We start from the raw sequence: 27,526 nt of genomic DNA, 5'->3' as shown, positions 1-27,526 counted from the left end.
ACATTGGCTGCATAACATTTATATAAAAAAAAAAGTTTATTTGAAGTTGAACAGCAAAATCACAAATGCATTATACATTTCCAGTTTAGCTAAGGAAGGCTACTTGGGATAGACGTGTTTTGCCCTGAAGATCTTATTCTGTATAAAGTAATTTGAATGTCTTTATGCAGTCAGCATCAAGGAAAAAGCTGTGGCTACAGAGGTTCTGCGGTACGGATAATCCCCTTCTCAAAAAGCAGTTCAGCCAAAGCAATCTGGAAAAAGGGAAGAGAAAAAAAAAAACCCCACAAGGATCAACCACTAATCACAAACCCACAGGATCAAATAGTGATTTCAATATGCAAAAGCACCCACATTCACACCTTTCTAAAACACTGAAGGTAAGCTGTTGCATACAAGCTTCTGCAAAGAGAAACCCACACACAACTGAGTGTGTGTGAAAGTAATAATTACCCTGTCCTGTGCAGAATCACATGGGAGGCTTTCTACCGTCACAAAGTCGGGATATGAATGGATCAAAAACTCAACAGCATCTGTGTGCTGGGAGGGGGGGAAAAAACCAAGTCAACCCCATCATTAGGACAGTTTACAGAGCCTGACACTTGATGAAGCACACATCTACCAATCTTTACCTCTGGGTTTATTTCAAAACTCTTGAGCTCCTCTTTGTGGTAAACTCTAGAGTTGTCTGTGGCGTAGTAAAGATGAACAGCATCTCCATCGTTGCATAACCTGGCAATTTAAGAAAAATTTCTTAACATACAGTCAACAAAAATCTACTGCTAATTCTACTTGCATTACCTGGCACACTCAGCACGTAGAATTCTGACTTGAGTCTGGGTAGTGATGTGTACGCCCAGATCCTTAACTTTTCCACCCTCCCACCTCGCTGGTGCTCCTTGCACACTGCTGGCCAATTCATCTGATGATATGATTTGGAATCAAAACGCATTATATTATGTAGCATGTTAAAAAAAAAACCCCAAAAAAAACAAAAAACTTTCATACAACAATATAACTTTTTTCCCCCTCACATACCTGGAGTGAGAACAGGAGGCAGGCAGTCATGAATGAAGTCTTTGGCTTTCTGGTCAACAGCAGCATCCACTGGTGCGTAATTTCTTAGTCTCTTCATTAGATAATCAATGTGAGAAAAGAACCTCACCCTGCGTGAGTCTTCCTACACAAGGACAACTTTTGTCTTTAGTTGGCAATAGGGAGAAAACGAGGACCGCACCTAAACACTAAAGACCACTTAAATAAACTTAAATAATAATACCACTTAAATAATAATAATAAATACCTTGTCAGAGTTCTGTACTCCCATGTACATCAGGTAGTCCAGAGGTAAACCCCGTCTGAACTCCACATCCTCCTCCATTGCAATTTCTAATGCTGCTGGGACTACCTGGAAAAAAAAGGTAGCAAATTATAAATACCTCTTTGGTGAATATAACCTTTTAAGTGATAAATGTGTATACTTAGAAGATCCTTAGGTTGAATAAGAAAGATGACGTACTCTTGCTATTTTTATCCAGAATAAACAGGAAAATATTTGCCACCAGAGATCATTAGTACTAGCTGTTATTTTCCCAATAATAGATAGGTGCCAGCAGGAAAGAAGGTATAAGTTATTAGTCTTCCTGTTTAATGCATAGCCGATTAATGCCTGAGGTTTCAGAATTCAGCCTTTGTCTTCATCTGCACGTATCACAGAGGGAACTAGAGAGATTTTTTCTACCTTTTGCAGCAGATCTCCCCAGCTGTTCTTCTGGTAAGAGGAGACAGTGATGTGCAGAGAGTGTGCGTCTGGTAGACAATTGCCTTGATGGATGAATCCTCGAGGGAAGTAGATAAGATCTCCAGCTTCTACCACCACATCCAGGATCGGCTTGCCGATGTCTGCCTGGTCGAAGTTTGCTGAAGAGGAATCACAAAGCAGTCACCCCTGAGAAATCTTTGCCACATTAGAACTACTTATTTTTAATTCTGGTTTTCAAATAAAATTAGGCTAAATTTTTTTTTACTACGATGAAAAAAATTTTTTTTTGCACTTAGTAACTTATAATTTGTATAGGCACAGAAGTAACAGTGCAATGCAAGTAACAATTTCTTTATTTATTTTCTTTCCTTCATCAAACCCACTCCACTGTGATTCTCTTACTTTCAATTACCTATAATGTGCAACCCACTAATTTCTCTCCGCCCCATAACTCCATTCCCCTGCTGCCCCATGGTCCTATGAGGTTCAGACCCAAAGGAATCAAATAATTATGCTAATAAAACGCAACTGTTAAACTGCTGAGGATTTCAATTTTTTTTTACTCACGACTTGAAAGCACAGGCAAGACCTCATCTTCTGACCTAAAAAAAAAAAAAAAAAAAAAAAAGAAACCTCAACCAGTGTGCAGAAAAACCTGACGTTTCTGCTTCTTTTACATCTTAAATTGACACTAATTTTCATGGCTGTGTAATAAATTTGGACACTCAGAGACCCTAAACAAAGATTAATTTTAAATTAGTATTGTATCAAACTTTAATCCATCATGACCCACATACTGTAAATAATTCTATAAAAGTTTAATAGCACCCATCTAATGTAACTAATGACAGCACAATATCCAGACAATCTGTTTGATATATTAATCAGGATTTATTAATATACATTATTAATGTAGCAAAAGTCTGACTTTCACATGGTGCTGCTCTTTTTGAAAGCATCCCTTGCTGTATTTCACCTTGGATTGTAAACCTGCCAGCGTTTCTTCCCCTCCAGCTGAACCACAAAAGCCTCAATGTCATCATAATGTGGAGCAAAGCCTTGTGTGCCAGGTGGTGTCAGGTATCTGGTCGAAGAAAACACGAACATTAATACCAAAACAAAAAGGAGTATTCCGCCATGTGACAGATTTTCATCCCAAATGCTTACACGTTGGCTCCTGCCATGCTGCCAAACTGCTCTTGGAGGATGGACAGCACGTTCCACACCGTGGCGGAGAAAGCCTGAGGATTCAGCATGCGGAGAGAGCAGCCACTCTGGGAAATGGAGACATCAAGATGACTTCTATCGTGCAGCAGTGAAAATATTGAAATGAAAATATGACTTAATACATAAATATACATCTGATTTTTTTTCTTAATGAAGGTGGTCCCAGAAAATATGAAAATGAGCATAAGCTTTAATGATCCCCACAGAGGAAGTGAATGCAGCTTATTTGCAGCAAAGGGCCCAATTATTAGGAATGCAATGAGGACATTAAAAATGCAGAATCATCATAATCTTGCATTAGAAATAATCATAAGTCAGAAGCCTGCATCACTGTGTCCCCACCTCATAGAAGTCCCACGCAGTGAATGGGAGAGCCCTCCCCGGAGGATTGTGTGTCTCTCTTTTGCCATTAGTGTAACTTGTGACATCCAGGTTCACTCCATACTGAACATTTTCCTTTAAAAAAATAAAATAAAAAATTGTAAACTAGTCAAGACTTTGTTTCTCTTTTTTTTTACTAAGAAACGTGAACAAACTGCTCTGGATCATTATTAGTCTGTACAATTAGAAGTTTAAAAAAAGATACCAATTTGGTAAAAACATTTGTGTGACTCTCCCAGTAGGAGATTCAAATCCTTAAAGTGCTAATAAAGACTGCCATCCATCATAATAATCACAGATGGGGAGATTATGGCATTTATTTATCGACCCAGTCTCCAGAAATTTAAAATACTTGGTTCCACTTGCACCTTCCCCTGTCTCACCTCATACTCAGTTTCTTCCAAAATCCTAATTTCCAAAAACGGTGCATGTTTTTAATTCCCAACAACAAATTTCACTGAGTCCGACTGCTTTGAGGGCAAAGTTTCAGGTTTCTTACCTCTCTCAATATGCGATCAAGTTCTGCTGTGGAGAACAATCCCTTGTAGTAATCAGGATTTTTACGTTGAACAAAGATGGGCTTTTTTTCCCATATGTCCCTAAAGAGAAAGCGAAATATTACATTACCTGAAGCCTGTACTGCAAAGCAGGATTTAGGCTTATAAAGGTAACTGCAGGGTTAACCATGGGTTTTCAGTATTACCATGGCAGTTTATTTTAACCTAACCTGCTCCAGAATGGTTTATGTTCAAGAATAGAGATCAACAGGTAGGAAATCACTGTCTAATGACCAATCAGTTCTCTGGGAAATAGCATCACCTTTCCCAGAAGATCCCTTGGACCGCTGTACAGAGGGTCTAAAGCTGAAAAAGAAGATAAATAAAAACTTACACTGTCTTAAGCCCAGCCATCAGATTCTCCCATGTCTTAGAGCAGTGATACTGAAAAGTCTGTTGACTTACACAGTTGCCATTTTGACAGCTTTCCTTCTTGGCTAACCTTTATTAACACAGTAGCACTTTTCCAGTTTCACCAAAGCCTTTACAGCTCACACACACACCGCACACACACAATTTGCCTGCAGCAGTTGTGTTGCTCTCTGTGTTTAACCTCTTTATATTTTTCTAATATTATAGTTTTCTCTTTGTTTGTAAAATCAGCAACTCTGCTGCCATTAGACTTGTTTGCGCTTGGTCAGATGGATTTACAAACCCTTAGCTGATTTATCAAGTTGATACCCACACGTGTGTAACCACTTACCCTAACATCAGCAATCAGGCTAAGTGAAATCAGATAATAGAAAGATACCCTGGTTATAGAGATAGCCAGTTTTGAATGAATCCCTACAAGCTTTTTTGCATTTCAGGCACCTTTTAGTGTATCTGTGAGGAATAAGAAGCATTGTTTGAGGCTTTACAGTCACAGAGATGTAAAGAATAACTTAATATATAATATAAACTTTATATGTATAGCACTTTTAAAAACACCCAGTTACAAAGTGCTTAACAGTTTGGGTAAAGCCATAAATTAAATATGTGTGCATAATCAAACACACGGTCTTACATTCATGGCTACATACATACTCCCCGACACACACATTAGAAGAACCAGAATTCAAAATAATGTGTGGAAGATTAACCTATAGGCTAACCTATGAAAATGAATTTTCAGAAGTTGTTTAAAACAAACCACAGATTTGGCCAATCTGGTGGGCTGAGGAAGGTTGCTCCAAAGTTTAGGAGCGACAACCTCAAAAACATGCTCACCCCTGGATTTAAAATAAGAGCGTGGAACAGTTAAAAGATCAGATCATCAGAGAGGCCGAATGCTGGAATACAGCCTCAGCTGGTCTGCTATGCAGGTAGGAGCCCGGCCATGTCAGGCTTTTTATTTCACCAGAAGCCAGTGAAGGGCAGTAGGAACAGGGGTGATTTTGTAAGCAGCCCAGCTGCTGCATTCTGAGCCAGTTAAAGGAGGAATGAGAGATGCGTGTGAAAAGTGAGTTACAATAATCAAGACAGGAGAAAATTAAAGCATGTACTAAAAAGTTCCACATTACTGGGTGTCAGTTAAGGTTTGAAAAAGAAAATACATTAAAACAGAAACACCTTCACAGCTAAATGACCTCACAGATAAAAAGTGCCAGCTGTTCGTACCTGAAAAAGGTCTTGGCAGGAATGGGACTGATGAGCCACTGAAACAGCATGCTCGCTCTCTCCCTGCTGTTGTTGATTTTTGCCAGGTCGGTCAGCAAAGCCTCAAGAGGCTCACTACTCACACACTCCACCTTCTCCGGATTCTGACAAATATAGACTCTATTAGACCTTACACATTTTTCAAACAAAACCACTGATACTGTTATTTTTTAGGGGATTAAAAACGCCATTGACCTCTTCATATTAGCAGGTAAACACACTCACACGCCAATCTTCCTTACGGCTCTCTTCTCTTTGTGTCGGCTTCTTAGGCTTCTGAAGCTTCTTTCGCATCTTCTTCCTCTCAGCTCTTTGAGCTTTGACTTTGAGCTTAGCGGCTGCATTGTCCTTTTTATTTTTCTTCTTAACTTCCACCTATAAAAACACAGGTTAACATAAAATGCCGTGAGCAGGTGTGCAGATGAGGACAGTGCTCATCCTCGTGCAGGTGTGAGTCATACATTCAATCTGTACCTCCCGCATGATTTTAAATGTGTGTACCTGCACTGGAGGCTTCTTAGCCGGAGGAGGCTGGTCTGGTGTCAAATTTTGATACAAGGCAAAAGCTGACATGTGTCTGCTCTCCATTTTACAGCCGTTGCATCATCAACTCGCGACTCCTACGCCTGGCGGACTTCTTCTTCTTCCTCTACAACTGTTGCGTCGATTTGATCTCTAATGGACTCTATACTGCCACCTACGGACGAGTGCTTCCAGTTTATTATTATTATTATTATTACTGAAAACATTCACATAAAACACACTTGGTGCAGAAAAAAAGACGGAATACATGTAAACAAGAAAAATAAGGCTAACAATATTACAAATTATAAAAACCTTTCTTTCTTTCTTTAGTATGTAAATAAGTAAGTAGGTACGTAACGATGTATTATTCAAGCAAATAAAATAAAAAAATACAAAAATTTAATAACATAATAGAAGATTGTATTGTAAAAAAATTCTTGTGCAACAATATGATGGCAAGAAAATTTACAAAAACCCCCAAAACAAAAAAAAAATTTTCCTGAAAGATAATGAAGAAATGTAGAAGGGCTGCAAATTACATTTATCTTTATTATCAGCTCATCTGTTTATGTATATATTTATTAATTATTAATCTATTATTTGTCTGGTCTGAATGTCAAAAAATAAGCATTCTGTTAAACAAAAACTTTTAGAAAAATAACAGAAGACCAATTTGCTCAAGTGAGGAGTTAATATAATTTGAGTTGTTGTTGTTATAGATAGATAGATAGATAGATAGATAGATAGATAGATAGATAGATAGATAGATAGATAGATAGATAGATAGATAGATGTCCTGTCCCAATCAATACTTTCAATCGATTCTAAATAACGTCAAACTACACAGAACCGATTTTGAGCACCAGGTGACGCAGTTTCGCCGTATTTGCTGTGTTTGATGGCGCTGTAGTAGTAACACCGTTTCCCATAATGCTTTGCTGCGTGCGGTCGCTGCCGTTTGTCCAGCCATCTCTCCAACAGTGCAGCTTTTAATGGTGCTGGAAGCGGTGCGAGATGAAGACTCCGCAGCACCGCAGGCTTGTCCCGAGACTGTAGTCCTGCAGATTCAGTACACGGAGGTTTCTGCGCTCTGTCAGACCTTTCACTCTGTTTTTAGGACACCTTGGACTCTTCTATCCCGGTGAGTTGTAGCCGCTGAAGCTAACAGCGGTCTGCCAGTGTAGTACAGAGCAAACGCGTTTTGTTGTGACCACTGCTGGCTAGCACAATAGCTAATTGGACAGATGAGATTTGTGGCCCCTTGTGCGATTCCCTGCAATACCCTGGCCATCTTTAAGATATCCTTCGTCCTCGTTATGTCCTGGATGTGGATGTTTAAGTCCTGAAGTGGACTGAGTGGATTTCTGTATCCCCTGCTAAGTCGTGAGTGTGTTTTGCTTTGATCTCCGCACACAGCCGGTGTAGTCGGTGCTTTGCGGTGATGTGGTCTGAATATGACTCTCTGGGCTGGCCCAAAACTATTCCGGTTTTTAATATTTGGACCCCTTTTTTGATTGTCAGCCCCCAAACCTGCAGCTCTTTTATTGCGAGTAGACTGTCACAAGTATCTGCGTTAAAAAATTATTAATTAATTGAAAAAAAAAATGAAGAACTCAGTGTCGAGCTGCTTGTCAGCGGCGATAATTCAAGTTAATACGGCAGTTTCAGCATCTTACCGGTCATCGTAAACACGCCAATAATAAATAATGAGCTACTTTTATAATGACGCATACCAGTCAACTGTAAAAGATATTTTAGGTGTACCAAACAATGATTAGAAAAGTTTAAAAGATGGCTTTAAGTTATGGCCTGTATCTTAACCACTAAGACGGTTGGTATATATATATCTCATTATATTCAGTGACGTTTATCCCCTGATTGTTCCACTCCATTATGTAATATTGATTCCCAATAATATGAGTAATGCGCTGCCTTGTGTTTTTGACTGAACTCGCCATTCATTACTCAGTTGTCATCCCCCATCGTTTATTTAAACGAGGGTAGACTAAATATTATGCATAACTTACTAAATAACCTCAAAATTAAACTGAGCTCCAACAAAAGATGGATATTTTTTTTTTAAACTGAGTGCATACCTATGGGAATCAGTGATCACACAACTTTCCATAAGTTGTGGCCTCTTCATTAAGTACACATTGCTAGTACCAGGTCGGATCCCCTTGTGCCTTCAGAACTACCTTAAATCTTTGTGGCATAGATTGAACAAGGTTCTGGAAACATTCCTCAGAGATTTTGGTCCATATTGACATCATAGTATTACACAGTTTTTGCAGATTTTGCAGAATTGAGATCTGGTGACTGTAGAAGACATTTGAGTACAGTGAACTCACTGGTACTAAGGGGACCAAAGTGTGGCAAGAAAATATCCTCCATAGCATTACACTCATTGTACGTTCTGTATAATCACAATAAAGCCATTCTGTTCTATTCTATTCTACAAGACCTCAGCCTGAACCGTTGACACAAGACAGGACGGGTCCATGCTCTCATGTTGTTTACTCCAAATCCTACCATCTGAATGTCACAGCAGAAATCGAGATAGATCAGACAAGCCAGTGTTTTCCCTGTCAGAGGATTGGAAAAATGTGAAGCTACTTAAATCACACAGTTTGATGCTTGGTTTGAACTTAAGCATGTCTGCGTGCCTAAATACAATGAGTTGCTGCCATGTGATTGGCTAATTATATGTTTGTGTTAACGAGCAGTTGAACAGGTCAGCAAGTTCCTTGTAGATGAAGAATATAACCTCCTGTAGCTGCTATTAAGGCAAGGCTTGGTATTTTTTAGGGAAGCCTTAGGTTTCTGTCTGGGGCAGTGTGCACTCACATTTCTTTGCCCAAGGGCTCCACTTAATAGCTGCTGTACAGAGTCGTAGAGCTGTAGCTGTGAGGTTAATTCATTTGTGCCTATAAGGGATTGCATTATCAGATTATACCTTTTGTGTACTTTAACTTGACAGGAGGATTGTTTGTTAAATCATATTTAAGAGACAAATGAGTTTAATTCAATCTTATACTTTATACCTGAAGCTTGGTGGGAAAACAAAGCTGCTGAGGACACTCTGATTCTGATGATTCACAGAAAACCAAAAAAGGGGAGTGCATGGAAATTGGCTGTGGGAACACTGCACCTGGAACCTATGTACTTACCTCAGTTTAAAACCAATATTTATTAACATGTTTCTATTTGTCATGTGTTATTTGAGCCCTGTGTGTGACTGGGCATCAGTTGCCTCTAATCCAGTTAGTGCCAGTGTCTGTGATGTTATCACAGGAAGTGTTTTTATTTGAGGGCATTCTTCCATCTCTGATATTTCACTTTCTGTGCTGAGATATGAACAACAGCAGGTTGTTGAAGTGTTTGCATCGTGGCACAAAAACAATTGACTTGTGTTTTTATGTGATGATGCAGCACAAAATCTATTAGAGATCCATCCAAAACAAAGATGAAATATCACCAAGCAGCTGTTTGTGTAGTTTGAACTTTCCACCCTTATATGATTAGATTGGACAACAGTGTGAATGAATATGAACAGTACTGGGCAGCATGTGTTCCCCTGTGGACAAGGATATTGATCTTTTTCTTGGGGCGTCTATTCTGCTGTCACTGAGAACCAGTATTACCCCTATTTCTAGGTAGTACTTGCTCCCAATTGATCAGTACTGAAGTATTGATAAGAGCCTAGACAAACACTGCCATTATCAGTGCCCTGCTGGCGTTTTCAAATTCCTTACGGCGCCTAGTAATAATGAAGCCGTTTACATTCTGTGCTCTCCATTCATGGCCGACAGGGCAGAATGTTCAAAATGTGGAGTTACTTTACCACATTTTAATGAAAACACAGCTCTATATATATATATATATATATATATATATATATATACATATATATATATATATATATATATATATATATATATATATATATATATATATATATATATATATATATAATTTATTTTTATTTTTATTTATTTTATTTATTTATTTTATTTATTTATTTTTGGACTTTACTGTTGCCTTGTGTATAAGGCAGATAAGGTAGAAATTACATTTCTTAACATGATTGTTAAGAAATGGGTTTTCCAGACCCAATAATAACCAGAGGCCGTAATGTAGCTTTTTCAGGTGATTTTGGTACGGTCAGTTACATGATTGGCCGAATGAGGTGTCAAAAAAATGGGAGGGTCTAGCCTGCCACATAAAATGCACTGCATACATCCACCTGGCCAGTTAACAGGCTAAACGTAGTAAAGGCTGGCCATTGACAAAAGCCTCGAGGTCTGAGGGCAGAGAAGCTAGAGAATTGAGGCTCCAGCTTAGCACGAACAGTTCAGAAACAATTTGAAATCAGGAAGAAAAAAAAAAGCTATTTATTAACTGATTAAGTCGTGTTTTAGACTGCTTATTGCTAGCGGATCTATTCTGACCCAAAGTGCAGCCGTGACTGGTTCTGAATGACGGCTTTACGGCAGACAGCCGCTCCACTCTTCAGGTACTGCGTACCGGCGCAGAATCATTTAGTGGTGCGCAGTACCGGACCGCACCGGCTTACTTTCACCCCTGGTTGTTTGTAAGCAGTGTAACACCAGCAGCCTCTGGGAACATGAATCTGAAGCAGTGCAGTGTGTTTAATTGCTGCAAAGCAGCAAAGTGGTTGCACTACCAGAGTGTAGCTTCCTGGCCCTGATGCTGATGGGATTTTTCAAGCAAGGTGATGCCTATTGTTGTTTTGAAAATAAATATGTAATTTTTCACTTGGGACATAATGTTTCTGACAATTATTACTTACACGAGCAACAGCCACAGCTTTGTCAGTGGAAGGCAGTCAGACACCCAAATGGACAGCAAAGTGGTGCATTTGTTTGGAATCGTCTTAAAGCCAGAAGGTCCGTGGCTCAAATCTCATGATCTTTGTGGAGTTTGCTGCTGTAGCTGCTTGGGTTTTCTCCAGATACTTCAGCATCCTTCCACAGTGCAAAGACATTCATAATAGGTTCATTCTGAGCGGACCCTAAATTTGAGGTAGATAAAGGGATTAAGTACATGGGATAAAGTGCAGTATGAATGTATGGTGAAATGTGGTCAGTAAGACTAGAAAAGCACTATATGAATGTCACTCCAATTTCTGAATCCAATTCATAAGGGAAAAAATTTAAGAGATGGAAAATATGTCACAGGGCCGTCACCAAGGTAATTGTAAAAACTCATTTTGGTACTTTGTTATTGCTGGTGTGAGCTACACTGACAGTGTATAATAACACATATGTGGTTTGTTCATGGTTGTTAATATTTTTAACTGTAAGGAGATAAAACTAGCTTATCAGTGTGTCAATAGTCATAAATGCTGTAAGATAAGAGTATCTATGCAGATACCCTCCCCCTATGTTTTCTGCGTAGGTTCTCAGTCATCCACATCACGGTAGTCTTAAGCACTTGAGTTGAAGGCAGCTGGACTTCTTTTTTTAAGCTGTTACATCTGTAGAAGCGTTTTTGAAAGTCCAGTTATGCAGCTCAGCCACTTGAGACCATCCCCATGTTGCACTGCTGATTTAATTACATTAATAATTCTTGAATTCTGTTTAGGTCCCATGGCTAGTTTCTCAGCTCCAAACCTCTAGTTATGTACTTGCTAGCTCACTGAGATTCTCACACCTGTGCTTTTCCAGCTGCTATCACCGGCCAAAATATCTAGGTGTCTGCTGTGAAATGGCCCAGTTGTTATTTTCGCGTTGATTGCAATAAAGGGAAATGTGGTCAGAATTTGGTTTGATTGCCCCCGACAATGACTGTACTGTAGAAGGAGATGGAGTTACTTCTTTATGGCAGTCCTGATTTGTTTTTTACCACACTAGAGGGAGAGGGTTTGGCTGTGGTTTTGAACATTGAAAACATTAATTGCCTCGTCCTTGTTATGAGGGCTTGGATGACTCATCAAATGGAGCTTCTGTCTGTTTTGACTTGGATTCTGTCAAACTATACTGCTCTTGTCTGAGAAAGTGCAGAGGTTTAGATCTACTTGAATAGCTGAGTGGTCACTCTGGAGGAGTGAGCTCTGCTACTCTGCGTCATCCTCTAAATCTGCTTTAAACGACAGGAAAAGTTAAGCAGCATAAACGTCGGACAGCTTGTTCTGTTTGTTTATTGAATAACAGAAGAATGGTTTCTTTGCACTAGATGAGAGAAGTAAATGTTATGAACGAAGCTTCTGACAAGAACAGATGCAGCGGCTCAGAAAATGAGAAAAGAGCAGAATGACAGGACTGCTTTTACTTAGCAAACAGCAGCTCTCCATGCAGTGTTTGCAAGCAGTAGGATTTCTCAGCTAATTCATCTCAAACTAGAAGACATTCAGTAGAGCGCATACCTCCCCCACCCCAAATTGTCTATGTGCCAATACTACTGCAATAGATAGCACCCAGTGTTTTCGCACTCAATCATAAATTACTAGATCACAAAGACTAGAAATGTATTTTATTGGCTTTTAAAAACTATTATATTTTTTATTTTTTTTTAAAAAGGAGGTCCAGATGAACACATAATGGCATATATAGTCTGAGATATATTTTATTCAGTTTATGTACCCTAAAAGCATCCTCTAAAAAATTAAAATGTAAAAAGAAACGCAAATATTTACTGAGATATGAACTGTGTATGTGATTTTTTTTTTTTTGTGTGTGTGTGTGTAGGATTTATAGTTTACTTTGCTTTGTTGTGAGTATTTTAATTTAAAATAGAAAAAGACAATGAATAATCAACACTAATTGTTTATACCTGAGTACCAAATTTCATCGCGATACATGAAAAATTCACTGAGATATGAATTTAAAAATTTCACCAATGATGAGAGAAGGGTTTTTTTGTTTATTCTTTGGGGGGGGGGGGGGTGACCTTGATCTTTGACCTTTGTACTTGAAAATGAAATCTTATGTACTTTGGCCCCTAAGGAATATTTCCACAAATTTTCATCAAATTTGGTTCAAAACCTTTTGAGTTATGTTACAAAGAGACAGGCAGACAAACAGGGTTGAAAACATAACCTCCCTCCAGCTATTGGTGGGGGAGGTAATAATGCTACACTTACACTAGGGAAACCGGTGGTTGGAGACTGTGACATGACCAAAATTACTGTGACCATGTACAATGAACTTGATCTCTTTGCCTTTAAAATGGTTGCTTCAAAGACGGGAGCCAGTTTCTGTGAAGTTGCCATCTTCAAAGCGACTGCGGTGTGTTGAGACAGCCATAAAATGGCAATAAGACGGAGTCGGTGTGCTGGAGAGAATTGCAAAAACAGCTTTTTGGAAATTGCCACATAAGAAATGAGTCAGGTGAAAACATAGTTTGATAGAAACGAGTTATTAAGTTTGGACAAAACTAAATTTATGTTATTTGGAAATTGTAGAAACGAACCTGGAGTAATAATGATGATAAATAATGTTGAAATAGACCAAGTTTTGGGGGGAAAAAAAATCAAAACAAAATAACAAAATCTGCTGGAAATGTCTCGTAAAAGGTACAACATAAACTGACAGGAAGCATCTCTGTATTGAGTAAAGCATAACGTATTTTGCATTGCAAATCTCTCTGCAAGCTTTACTGTTCAGTTAGTTTACCATAATTAGAGTACTATGTAGAAGTCTGGGGCAACCCATAATTTTACTTCAACTATCATGTAAACTTTAGTACAGAGCAGTCAGGATTGTTAATCACGCAGGATTTAAGACTACATGAACATTCTATTATTAAAGGTCACGGATCTCATAACATATAAAACTGCACAACTTGTGTATGAATCCAGATATAGTATGCTACCAGGAAATGTACAGACTTTTTTTTTCTTTGACAGAGAGGGGACCATAACCTGATGGGTAAGTTAAACTTGAAGGGTCTTAATGCACAAACAATAGTGAAAACCTTTTTTATTTCCACTTGTGGAGTTAAATTGTGGAACAGTTTTCTAGTGGAGCTACCGCAATATTCAAGCATTATTCGGTTCAAAATGTGCTTTTGGGAACATGTGAAATTGATGTCTAATAGAGATGTTGGTAAAAAGATGAATTAGCACATATAGCTATGCTTTGTCTGCCTGTCATTTTTTTGTACATAGGAATGTGGGGCAAGTGTATCTAAATGTTGAGTGGAAGTCAGGATGACGGTGAATGTGGTAAATTGGTAGATTGTTGAGCATGAGGTAGGCTAATTAGATTAATAAGTGCATACTTCTTCCTACTCCATTTCGGGCTTGTTATTTCATGTCATACATATTTATTTATTGTTTGTGGTAATATGGTGATTAACTATGATAAATTGGCAAAAATCAAAAATCTGTTGCTGTCTTATGTACACAGAAAGTCACATGAAAGGCTTCCATTCAGAGTTCAGCCTGAACCTCATAGACTTGAAACAGAAATTCCACCACACATAGCAACATAGCTGCTGCAAGACAGTGATTTAACTGCAAATTAACGATCTTACTTTTAATGTAGACTCATAACCAGAGTACAACCAGTTGGCTACCAGTTAAATTGAGTCCTCTATTGCCAATTAGTTGGTTGATTGCAACATATCGGTAATCTCTCTGCATTTGAAAATTAGATAGCAATTATTTGAAAACCTTTCCCAATCTTGAGATTGATTGCAGTCAGTCCAGGTTGGGCTGCGATTGTTGGAGACAGGCTGCCTCTTACCAGGTGACCCATGCAGTTGCCTTGTGATCAGAAGTGGTCGTTCAAAGGTTGAGTGTTACACCCTCAACCTGTGGGCAAGCAGTTGGATGCTGCAACTATTTTTAATCAGTTGTCGAATGTGGAAAAAATTCAGTGCAATCACCAGGCGACCGCCGATTGTTGTAGTTCTTTCATTCTATTTTTTATTTTTTATTATAACATGACTGAGCCATAAGAAATATGTCTTTAAATGGAAAAACTGTTTTGCACAACTCCGGTGGACCTTATTCACTCCTAACCTTAAGGTACTGTAGGAGCCATGTGTGATGAAAGCCATTAAAAATAAATGTTTTGTTACAAAGCAGATTGTCAGTGTGTTTCTTAAAGAGTGACCTTCAGGAAGGCATCACCTTCACTTTTTCAGACATTTGATTTATACACGTGGTAAGATTTTTTTCCTTTTTTTTTTTTTATTTTTAAATTCTTTTGGAGCTGCATCAATGCAGCTGCAGAGTTCAGGGCATTGTAAGACTGAGTAGTCATTAACAACATGACTTAAAGTAGTGTGAAAGCTCTACATTGACGTTCAGGTGCAGTCTCTTTTGGGGTGGTACACTGCAATAATTCACCCTTGTCAAGGGGCTAATCACCCTGGCTCCCCTCCCACAATCCATCAGTGTCTGGAGGATGAGGCTTGTGGGGTTCTGGCAGCTGTTGTCAGGCTGAGTCAATCTGTTATGGTCTACGCCAGCTTGCGCGGGAAGGGGAGAGAGAGCTCTCAGGAGCACGTGGCAAGCGGGGCTGCTATGGCAAGATAACAAGAGGAGTTAAATGTTGGGAGGGCAGGATTTTACTGCTTGTGTGCTAAATTTTGCTGCGTTATCTGCTAACCATTCTGTCTGGAAAGTATTTGGAGGGAAGAGTCAGATTTGAGCATGTATGACTTGGGGAGGAACTGTCTTGACATAGGTTTATTTGTTTTTAGTTATGGATCTTTTATTGTTGGGGTGTGTTTTATCTGTTGACCTTAACCTCAGACATGACATTAATTAAACAATTATTTCATAATTGATGATATGATAATGAAAACAGTTGGTAGCTGTTGCCTTTATTATGTAAATGCATCTGTCCCTGGCTCATGGCATTGTCAAGCTATTCTGTTGATGTGAAAACTGTCAATTGTTATGCCAAAGCTATACCATAAAATAATATACCTGTTTAACTCCAGCATTGCGCATCACAAAAGAGAGCACTGGTCTCTTTTTAAGAACAGTTACATCCCTAATTTGTAGCCTAACAGTGCCAATAATTTCCAGGTTTTAACTCAAAATTGCAGCTGTTCAAACATAAACAGCTTCATGTCTTAAAATGAATTGTCAGTGGCATAATATATTTATGCCAACACTGTCAATGAGATGTGCTGAAATTGGTCATATTCAGGAAGCAAGGACAGTACTCGTTGGGTTTAAATCACTTTTGAGTTTCAGCCAGACATAGGCTATTTTTCTGTGTGATTATTGAGGCTTACACACTAGTCCTATTTATGGATTTAGCCCAATTGTTGATATTGCAGAGCTGGCACAGCGTAGTGTTGATGCTGGGAGAGGGAACTGGCAGAGACCTCACAATAAGAATCAGTCGTCAAAGCAAATATTTGGAGGCATGCGTCCATTTGTAGTCTGTTCAGAGTGGATGACTGTCCACAACTTTGTGAAGGCAGACCAAGGAAGAGGAAATCTTTCAAATCGTGTTTGCCGATGTAACACTACACTGAGAAAATAGCCAAAGGTGACGATCAGGTGATGACGTAGGGGCCTGCAGGCATCACTGAAGGCTAAATGAGGATTAAGAATGGCTTTCCTTAAGTTAGACATTTTAATTAATTGTGGCAATAAAAGCATAGATGTGGTTAGTACCAGAGTAAGGACTTTGTTCTATCTAGGTCTGCCACAAAACAGGACACTTGCATACATTTTTATGAGTGCTTGATAAGTCAGTGAAAAATGTTTAAAAATATCGGATTATGGCAGAACTTGAAATGCATGTAGTGCACGGTAATGTGAGAAAAGCTTTTGTCAAAGGATTTGCAGACATCACCACAGCTGATCGCCAGATCCTGTGTTGACAGCTGTCCACCAACATATGGAGAGCTTCGGGATTAATTTGATGATATTGGGCCCTCTCTGTGACCTAATTAGAGTCACTATATAGCTAAAAAATATTACCAGGTTTTTGTTCATATTGATAAGCATTGCTAATTATTACTGGGAATGCACCAATTGGATATTTATATTGGATATCAGTCTAATGCTGACTTGAAAAGCTGGATCGCGTGTCATGACGATGCGCCGATCTGTTCTGTTTAGTTCTATGGGCTTGATTTGTGCCTCCTCGTCTCCTCCATTTTCCTGCCTGTAACCCAGAAATCAATCTCAGTATGCCATGTTCCCTCAGGTTATAAAAGAGGTGGGGCACGCAGCTGGAAGAAACAAACCATGGTGGGAGAAGGACTCTTAAACTCTTCAAAGAGCTATCCCAATTATTTAAGATGATCAGACTTTTTTTTGTCCTTCACTTTTTTCTTTTTAAAAAAAAAAGCACATTACACCATGTGTGATTTTAATTAAAAGTGGCCCTAAATATAAAACATGTCACAAGTGCACTTACATCTGAGATCTTATAATACAGCTGTAGTTGGGCTGTAACAAAAAGATTTATGATGCTGTTGGTATTTAATGCGCATTGCTTTAAAATGACTTCTTCAAGAAGAAGATGCATCATTTAGTTAAGTGCCTTGTTGTCTTGACTTCTCTCTCATTGTCTCTGCCTCGACTCCTCCACTTGCATCTCTGGTGGAAGGTGCTAAGGCGAGAAGAGGAATTGAGGATGGACACTTTGGGGAATGAGAAAGGGTGGTATATTGTTCTGTGTTTACTTCTCCACATGACAGCAGCAGCTAGCAGGACAGCTAATGTAGCATGGAAAAAGCTGACGGCAAAGCAGCAGCATTTGGGAGTTATTTTGCGATTGAAAAGCCTCAATGAGATGATGCTTTAGCTTCTCTCTCTCAGTGTAACTCAGATTTGGTCAGACACACACATAAGGTAGAAGCTAGAAGGATGGCGGTGTGGTGTAACACCTGTTGGGGAAACCTTTTTTGCACTTAGGGTAACATAATAGGTTATTTTTCAAGGTGATCTCTTCTCAGTTGCGCGTGTGTGAGGAGGTTCAGAAAAAGGAGAAACCTGCATGACTGCAAAATACAATAGTATGCAGCAGCCTACGGACTCTCACCTTGAGTTGAAACTAAATCTAGAAAAAAATTAGGCGAAAACCGCAAATGTATATTCTTTGACGTAATTTTTTGTCACATTTTATATTGCCTTACACTGGCAATATAAAATATTGCCTCAGACACTGAAATTAAAGTGTGTATGTTGGTTTGGAACTGGAAAAATTTGGATTGGTGCATCAATAATAATTACTGCTTACATTTAGTACTATGAATGACACAGAAAATGCATTCAGCCTCAGAAATGACACTGATAATGTAAAGATGATGTGTTTATGGGTATCAGCTGACGCCGATTTCGTTGACTGCCATAAGCTTATCAGAAAATAAGATTTAGATTATATTTATACAGATGTTTATCTTTTGGTTGACATCAGTATTGCACCAGCTTAACATACAAAGAAATGTTGGCGTCAATTTGGGTTTCATTTTATTAGAAAAATGACCATAGCAGCAAGGCAGGAAGGAAACTAAATGGAATCAAACAAGATGATCTTCCCTCCTTCCCCTCCTTCTCCTACTTTCTCTAACTGTTAACATGGTAAAAGTAGGCCTGCTGTATGTGTGTTGAGATAAAATAATTAAAAAGTAACAAAGTTTAAGCCAACTATCAATAATTGCAGCCAGTTATGGACATAATCAGCTAAGTGTCAGTCTTCACAGATGCAAGCCTATAGACAGTTGAGTGGGGTAAAGAGCTGATATCCCACATAGGTAAAGGACTCAGGGAGATGCACAGTGACAAGCAAGCACTAGCCCTCCAGGAGTAATGGATCTAGAATCCAAAACAACCTATGGAAATTGGTGCACAGACCAAAGCTGATGAGACATGTGAAGACTGGACATATTTTGTTGAACAGAATACTTGTCAGGATTAGCAGATGGAAAATTTATATACTAAATGGGATACTATAATGTAATAAGGAAAGTAATTTCTTCAGGTTGTCAGGGAGCTTTCCTTAAGGTTAGCACAGTCAGCATTTCTGTCCTTAATCGTCAACAGCTTGAACTTATCACCAGTCAGTGTCAGACTTGTCCAAATGTAACAAAATCTGCTTTCCAGCGCTAATTAGCTAACTAATTTTTCCTCTTTAGCTGTATTTGTTGCTTCATGTTTAACCCACAGACATTCATGGTGTCAGTCTTCTAAACTGACTCTAACTTCAGCAAGGAAGAAACCATAATCCACAAATTGTTAAAAAAGTCCTGTAACATTCAGCATACGTAGAGAAAGTTTGAATTTAGTAGACCCCGTTCCTTGGTGAACATTACTTTAGCTGTTACTTCTTTGAGAAAAAGAGAGGGTTTTTTTTTTGACATGCAAGAGCCTCTGCGGCAGTGAACTTGACATGTGTTCAATCAGAGAAGCAGTTTCCACTCTGGAATACAGAGAGTCTCTTCATTTACTCTGCCCTCATTCTTCTTCCTGCCTTGGACGAGCTGTTGTAACACAGAGTGGCTGAATTTCTTGTAGTTGTGACGGCCGGGTTCACTTTGCTCCAGATAAAGTGTGACAAGAGCCAAAGCGACTAATTGGGGTCGACTTTGCCTTTCAAATTTGTGACATCTGGAGTCATGAAATGTCCCAAGATAGTGATTAATGAGAAGAATATTTATTTTAATATAAATCTGTGTGGCTTTAACAAGAAATGCACAATGAAGTACCTGGGCGGGGGAAAAAAAGAGATGAGAGTGTAAATATGAAGCAATGTATGCTTTGAAGGCAAGAAATAATAGTATAAATACAGAGATGAGTAACATACAGTGGGCACACATAATGATGGCAAACAAAGCTATATTTATCTTAAAAATGGCTGTTGTTTTCATTTAAGGCAACAATTTACTAGGTTCTGCCAGGAGGAAGAGGCCTGTTTGTAGCCTCAGACTCTTTTGTCCTATTTCATCTCTGACTAAAGTAATTATGCAAACTCAAATGTTTAAATGAGTACCATGTGGCAGCCTGTAATTAGATTTTTGGTAATGAATGGGTGAAAAACCAGTTTCAAGCACACAAGTCCCCTGTAAAGAAGATGCTTGACATTGTAGCTCAACAAAGGACGGGTGTATCATTTAGAGGGGTCGTTACTTAGAGGATGAAAAGACGGTTTGAACTTTGGTTTCCCGAAAAATCTTTATTTAGAACTGATGGTGCTCAAAACTAGAGGCTGACAGGAGTTCTCATTATATTGGGTCTACCAAAAAATAACTATGGAATCAGTGCTGCTCATTTGTAATGTTACACAAGTGAATTTCAAGTGGAAATGCCAGTACGTGCACTCCATCTTTTTCCTGTGCAAAAAAGCAAGTTCAGCGTAAAATCTTTCCATTATCTGGATTCACTCACACTAAAGTCATCAGTCAGGATAAGGGGTCACATGAAGCTGGTCATCAACTGACTAAGTTAACCCAGGGTTTCCCCCTGTATGCGCATTCACATACAGGGGGTTGCCGTTGGCAACATCTGACCAATCACAAATATGGATATGTATAAGGCAGTAGAGTGGCTGATTTTACAAAGAAATACTGTGGAAGAAAATATGAAGAGGTTAAACGCATAACAGAATCACAGCTGCTGTAGACAAAGCAGTGGTATGAGTGCATTTGATAGGAAGAGCATTGTAGAGTAATATAGTATTGAAAGTGTGTGCTTTAAGTGCTTTGGTCAGTAAGACTGGAAAAGAGCGACTCTATTAATAAGGTTTTTATTCTTTCAGCTGCAGCCTCTGTGAAAGTAAAGATTAAATATGCAGTTCAGTTCAAATATAGGCTTAGTCAGTGCTTAGTCTACATGCAAATTTGATATAAGGTTAGCAAGTACAGTATAGGTGTCTTGTTTTAGGATTGTATATGAATAAATATAATCAATAAAATCAATTGCAGCCAACAGAAAATAAAATCAAGGAATAAAGTTGCATCTAACAGTCTATATTTCTTACTGATCACCAGGGAAATGCAAGGAGGTTATTAGAGGTTATTAAAAACCTTTAGACTACTTTAAGGGCATTCCAGAAATGACGAGGCTATTTTTTTTTTTTTTTTTTTTTATCATGGCAGTATACCCCAGTAAGAAGTGAATCACTATCATAGTACAGAAAACCAAGGGTTAACCCAGAAGTTGCCTAGATAAGAGCAAATCCTGCTTTGCAGTACAGGTCTCTGGCAACACTGGAAGCGCAAGCATCACTGATAAATCCAGGAAGCCAGTAAGTGCCAAGTTTTGTAGCAAGGCTGCATAATGGCAGAAATTATGATCACAGTTCTTGAGATATTGCTTATTTAAGGCCTCAGTCACACTGGCTTAGAGACCGGTTAGCAACCACCGGTCATGAAGCAAAAATGTGGATTCTTTGACTGTTTGACGAACCGTTTCTGGCAGTTGGTAGCATTTGGTCACAAAGACTTGCAAAAACTTCCAAACTACTCATCAAGCAGTAGTGACACTGAAAAATGCGACACAAACAGGAAACAGAATGTTTGCCTTCAAAGTAAACGTGCCTTTTTGTTGGTTGCAGCAGTAAGGCACAACCTACTGCCGCCTTTACTTTGAAGGCGGATGTTCTCCGTTTCCAGTTTGCGTCACACTTTTTCACATTTCATTGCAGCTCAGACAGTAAATGGCCAGTGTTTGCAGTCAAGTCAGTGTCTTCCATGCAAACTACAGGCAACCATGGTAACTTGACTGACATGATTTAGTTATTTAGTTTTTTATTTTTCAACATGATTTTTTTTTGGACATAACTACACTTTAACAAACATGCACATAGTGAAATTTTTTAAAAGTTTAATAAATGCAGGGAAATGCTTGAACTTTAGATGTATTTCAAATGGGAAAAACAAAGAAATGCAATTAAAGACTTGCAGGTGGTTGTGGACAAAAGTTTGTTCAGTTGGGAGTTGAGCCCAGACGAGGCTGTGATCCTGGACAATGGGGCCTGTCTGGCACAGACAGCAAACTGACACCTCCATCACACCACTGAAAGCAGACTGGGTGAGAGACCTTTGGCAATCCGGAGACAACTGACAGCAAATTATAGTTTATCTTTTATCTCTGCAGATGTAATTTTCTCCCTCAGCTTGTCTCCTCTCTGTCACCGTCAGATATTGTCTGCACTACGGATAAAGTGATAACTGTTGAAAACCCAGTCGATTCTATATATCACAGTCAGTCCAAGCTTTAGCGTCACAGCAATTCTTGATACACGACAACATCTGGGAAACACTCTCCACACAGAGACCGCAGATGGACATTGGAGTATGTGAACCAATAGATGCTCTAGCCTAGATAACACTCAGCTCATGAGTAAATACAATCTTAATATAAAATGCATGACCACACTGATGGGGAAGAGGAAATGCCAAAGGAAAATTGTCAAATGCTGCTTTTTATACCACTTCAAGAAGAATTAGTTGCGCCTCATGCCTGGATTTCTCTCTGCAAACGCCTCATCTCATGCATCTGTTTTCCAGAAATGTGGATTCAGTGGAACTTCTCCCTGTCTGCTGTATATTGGCAAATTCTTAATTCTTTTGTTTTGTTTTGTTAACTTTAAATTGGACATTATTTTGACTGCATTTGTGTACAAAGAGAGTCTGTCCAACGTTATGAATACTGGCTTTCAAAAAGCAATAACGGTGCAACCTTAATTAAAGGAAAGCGACAAAACCAGCTTCATGTTTTCTGCCAACTCTGCCCTTTGTTTTCAGGAAAGAGCAAAGTAACAATGGTAACTAACTAGTTTTGGGAAACTGAAGGATACGTGATTATATTTTTGCCTACTGTGAGTTTCTGGCAGAAAAAAAAGGGGGGGGGCCAAATAAAAATTAAAAATGTCAGAGGATCTCTTTGGATGTTTTTGGAAGCTGAAACTCATTAGAAAAAAATGTGCGAGCTGTTGTGTGGTGAAAAATGGGGGAATCCTGCGTGTCTGCTCTGACTTTAATTGGCTCTCACATTTGCAATTCTCACCACTACGCCGAGAGAGACTCTGCGCCTCACCCCTGCGGGGCAGCTCGTGCCGCAGCAGTTAAACAGCAGAGGCTTCACTGACAGATTAGCACTTCCTGCAAAGCCAGAACCATTCATTTTGTTTATCACTCTCCCAGTCCGTACAAGCACTGGGACTCGTCACTGAAGGTGTTCATAGACTGGTTAACATTACCTGTGCAGTGTCTTTGGATCATGTGGGTGAACTTTGCGTCTGTGCATGCATTTTATATGTGATTTACGTTGGACTGTCTCTTAAGATACACGTGCACACCAAAAAGGACACGAGCACTTTTTTTTTTTAAAAAAGTGCTCCTGTGTAATCTTTGTCATGCTGCAGAAGCTTTGGAGGTTGGAAGTTACCCAGGCCCGTCTGTCATTATGAACTCATTCCTCCTCTCCCTCTCCTTCCCTGGTTATAAATCTCTGTCTCCTTCTATTTATCTACATCTCTGTCTATGTCTGCCTGCACAAAATGGTATTCAGCAGAGTTATAAATACTCATGATTAGACCTAGTGATATTTGTTTGTAAACTAGAGGGCAGTTTAGTGTGGATTTTCTGTCTGCCTCTGTTTTTCTCTGTCTCTTTTAATGCACACACTGATATATAAAGGTCATTATACCCATAAATTATGTACAGAGTAGGAGGTGGTCCACATGGAGGGCGAGCTTGATTTCTCCTTCTCTGGGTGATCATTGCACCGATACCCCCGATGATGATAATGGTCTTATTGTCATCTCCTCAGCGTTATTTGATAATGAAACTGAGAGCAGAAAGCACCATCCATTGGACTGTTTTCAGTGCTGACACAGGGTTTGATATTGGGATTAAAAACACTTTACTTAGATCAGTATGGTAAAGTATTCTATTCTTAACTCAGTGTACAGTCAGAAATTTTTCTGTGTGGTTTCTTGTGTGAAAGATAATGGGTTATTTTAATGTTTTTGTGTATAATAAGCAGCACTGCTGTGTGCTATGATGCGACTCTTGCAACAGTGTGATGGAATAAATTGTTTTGTCACTTGATTTGGTTTATTTGGATTATGAAAAATCTAATAATTGGTGTTTTTATATATACAACTTCCTGTGCCAAGTTTTTATAAACTATAAACACTGTCAACTGAGTGCATTTATTATATACTTAGCACAAAAAGTAAGGAAATTTGTGTTTCAGGAGGTTAAGGAAAAAGCATTTGTGGGTTGAGCAGCAGAGCTTCTGGTACCCCAGGTCCTGGTCAGGCTTGTCATCGGACGCAACCTCAATGCAGAGAGATAATCGAGATGGGATTCTGCAACCAGTGGCAATCCAGTATCTCCACAGTCTAGGACCAGGATGACAACGCTTGCCCCCACAAACACTTGTGGGATCAACTTGGACTTGTTGTTCCTGCTAGAGTGGCCAACAGAACCACATTGGCCGACTTGCAACAAATGCTGGTTGAAAAAGGGGATGCTGTCCCACGGTAGTGTGTGACCAAACTGGTGACCAGCATGAGAAGGAGGTGCAGGCTGTTGTGGCTGTGTATGGTTCTTCCACATGCTACTGAGGCCCCTGTTTGTTAAATGAATAAATTGTTAAATTGCCAATACGTCTTGTTTGACTTCAATCATCCAGTCCAATAAATGACACCAAACAAGAGGCAGTAGCAGAATAAGTTGTTTGGCAAATGTTTCATGAATTTGATCCACACACTCAACTCTACTGCTCAACCCACGAATCCATTTTCCTTATAAATGTGGCACAGTTTAAGGGGAAATAAAGTGGCTTTCCAACATTATAAGATTTATTGCTAAGAAGCATTGTTACAGCAAAGACATAATCGCCCAAACACGAATTTCCTTATTTTTTGTGCTAAGTTTAGGTTAGTAGACCTTAGTAATACCAATACACTCTCTTTGGAACATAAACCGAACATTGTAAAACTCATAAAATAAGGATTTATTATAGGAGTCCTGCCAGAGAGAAGCAGTTCTTTAACTGTAATCTCATCTTGGAGGGTGTCACTTGTGTTGTTGCACTGCATAATTTAGGAGAGTGTTTAGCCTACCCTTACAGTGTTTTCAAGATTGATTTGTGACATTTAGGGTTGGGGTGTGTGTGTGCCCATGAATGTGGCTTTCCTAAATTAAATATTAAGTAGTAACATTTTTGTTTCTCATCTTCAGATATTTATTTGTCAAGTACTCTATGACAATAACATAATATAATCATCTCCAGATGAACTCCAGCTTCGTTGTCTTGGACTGAAGCTGATGACTAGTTCTTGTCCTTCCTCTGTAGCCTCAGTGATTTCATTGTGCTTAGTGTGATCCTCTGCTAGCAGTAGACCTGCCTAAGAAAGTAGAGATGGGGTAAATCTGACTGCGGTATGAAATCCTCTTTGTGGAAGCAACTTCCACAAAGATATTGACGGCCCTAAGAATAGCAAATGGACAACAAGCCAGCTGGTAGGAAAAACATGAAACAGCAGGATTTCTCCTCAGTGCTTAGCTGTGACTGAACTGTGGAGAAAAAAAGATTTAGCAAATATACCTGGGAGTTCCACCCACGCAAAGTACACGTGGGGAAAGGTGTAAACATTTTTTGTTTATATACACACAGACACACAAGTTATAATCTTGTATATAAGATTAAGAATTTCCTGCCATTTAACTTATCTCAATAGTTGGAGATAGAACTAGTTTGGCATCTGTGTGATTTTCATAAGTGTTAAAGCACACTGTTCAGCATTATATGTGATCTGAAATTAAGATGCCTAAAATTGCATCATCCATTATTAGTATTATTCTGGGAGGCATCGTACATATAAATGTTCTTAAAGTGCATATGAAACAGCTAATAGGTCAAGCTAGGATTGATCAGAATGATAAAAATAAATATTATGCTACTCCTCATTGTTTCAGCAGTTTAAATAAGACCATTAATTGCTAGCCTTAATCAAGTACTCTTGATTTATCATAACTACGAGCGCCCTACAGTTATTTCTGTAACGTGCCAGTGATAAAAGTCCTTGAGTTGCCTCTGTCAGCTGTCTGCAGATGAGCTGTGATCCATGGCTACAACAGCTGCTCCCCTCACACAGCTCTACCACTGCGCCTTCCCTGCAGCTGCCTCAGTTTTTTTTTTTTTTTCCTTTTTCTCCCCCATCACCTCCACAGGGAATGCCATGCTTCGGTCTCCTCAGTGAAATCACAATTAATTATGGGAAGGGTAGTCTGAAAGCACAATGAGCCAAAGCCCCTTAAGGAGGGAGTAATGCATCGGGGTAACCTGGAGTCCCACCAGGCATTAAGCTTTTCTCAAGTGCAGAAACATGTTCTCCAAAGGACTGTACTTACTGCAGCAGTGAGCTAGAACTGTGCACATTTAGATTAAGGTCTCAGTTTTGTCTAGTTTTTAAGTGCTTAAGTTAGTGATAAACTAAAGTGTTTGGAAAAACAGTTTCACTTTTTACACATGCTCACCAGCCTAGAAAATGCAAAAAGAAGAAGTAAAAGGAAATGCAAATGATAAACGCTCTACATCCCTCTCAGTCATACTGTACGGTAAGAGGGGTGCAGATCATTTATTTATAGAGGAATTTTCTTATTGATTTCACCATTTTTACAATAAGTGGTCCCAGTCCTACAGTACATAGAAGCTTCACACTGCTGCAGTAACTGCTAAGTGGCTGAAACTAGAGAGATACGGTCGTCTGCTGTACTGTATTGTGTGATGCATTGTAACTTTGTCCTTGGGCTGTTAGTTTTGAACATTGCCTTTTAAGTAAGCACTGTAAGCCGTGAAACTGATGGGATCAGCTATTTTATGTCATAGACTGTGGTGTAGCCAGTAGGGTTTAATCCCGGGATCCGGGATTCCCGGGAAATGCGATCAGAACCATTTCCCGTTTCCCGGGAAACGTTAGACGGGAAACCGGGAAAAAAGTCGCGCGCGTCGATTTGACTTTCAGAAAGAAAAGAAAGCTTCAGAATGTTAAATTTAAGGAAATATTGAGAGAAGGGTTCGTTTAATGCGAAAAGCATTACTCTTCATTTCAGGCACGTTCAGCCTCCGTTTAAGGCTTCAGCCTTCATCTCAAGCGTTTTAATAGAGGTATTACACAGTTGTGCTTTTTTCCTCTTTAATTTGTTGAAATCGTAGGCAATGTGTTTACCCTAAGGTATTTTGTATTATATAATTTTATATTATTATATATTGTTATATTGCATTATATAGCCTATAAAATACGCCTGCCCTGAACAATAAAGAAATATCTGTTTAACTTCGAGTGTTTCTTTTCCTCGTTTGCAGCCGCTTACTAACAATCATGAATTAGGATACGGGCCTAATGTGTGAAGAAATTATCATGAAATAGATTGCTTTAACATATTTCGCTTTTAAAATGGAGTTGAGTAAAATGTATATTTTTTAGGCTATAAGGATTGGCCAGTTTTTCAAAAGACGATTCACAGCGAACCTACTTTA

General features: G+C 39.0%; 2 protein-coding genes across 2 annotated transcripts in view; one reads left to right on the top strand and one right to left on the bottom strand.

Annotated features, from left to right (window-relative positions):
- Nucleotides 1–45: 45 nt before the first annotated feature.
- riox1 (ribosomal oxygenase 1) lies at nt 46–6,207 on the bottom strand. Its single transcript, XM_030721476.1, has 15 exons — nt 6,067–6,207; nt 5,791–5,940; nt 5,527–5,669; nt 3,870–3,969; nt 3,332–3,445; nt 2,930–3,036; nt 2,739–2,846; nt 2,330–2,364; nt 1,742–1,920; nt 1,304–1,408; nt 1,039–1,180; nt 802–922; nt 633–732; nt 454–540; nt 46–254 (listed from the first exon to the last, which is right to left on the bottom strand). The coding sequence occupies exons 1-15, from the start codon at nt 6,151–6,153 to the stop codon at nt 195–197; spliced, it is 1,638 nt and encodes a 545-aa protein (XP_030577336.1). The 5' UTR covers nt 6,154–6,207; the 3' UTR covers nt 46–194.
- An 857-nt stretch (nt 6,208–7,064) lies between these two features.
- extl3 (exostosin-like glycosyltransferase 3) overlaps nt 7,065–27,526 on the top strand; it is a 41,486-nt gene continuing 21,024 nt past the window's right edge. The window contains exon 1 of the mRNA XM_030722004.1: nt 7,065–7,231. The gene's annotated coding sequence lies outside the window, so the exon portion shown is untranslated. The remainder of the gene's footprint in view (nt 7,232–27,526) is intronic.

The sequence above is a fragment of the Archocentrus centrarchus genome, chromosome 24 (assembly GCF_007364275.1).
Source record: "Archocentrus centrarchus isolate MPI-CPG fArcCen1 chromosome 24, fArcCen1, whole genome shotgun sequence".
NCBI classification, from domain to species: domain Eukaryota; kingdom Metazoa; phylum Chordata; class Actinopteri; order Cichliformes; family Cichlidae; genus Archocentrus; species Archocentrus centrarchus.
This window is presented reverse-complemented; position numbering and strand designations above follow the sequence as displayed.

Excerpts from the sequence above, each read along its gene's own strand:
- riox1 (XM_030721476.1), bottom strand. The coding sequence starts at position 6,153 with ATGGAGAGCAGACACATGTCAGCTTTTGCCTTGTATCAAAATTTGACA. Across the intron at positions 3,970-5,526 it reads CCTGCCAAGACCTTTTTCAG|GGACATATGGGAAAAAAAGC; the intron begins GTACGAACAGCT and ends CTTTCTCTTTAG. Across the intron at positions 1,181-1,303 it reads GAGTACAGAACTCTGACAAG|GAAGACTCACGCAGGGTGAG; the intron begins GTATTTATTATT and ends GTCCTTGTGTAG.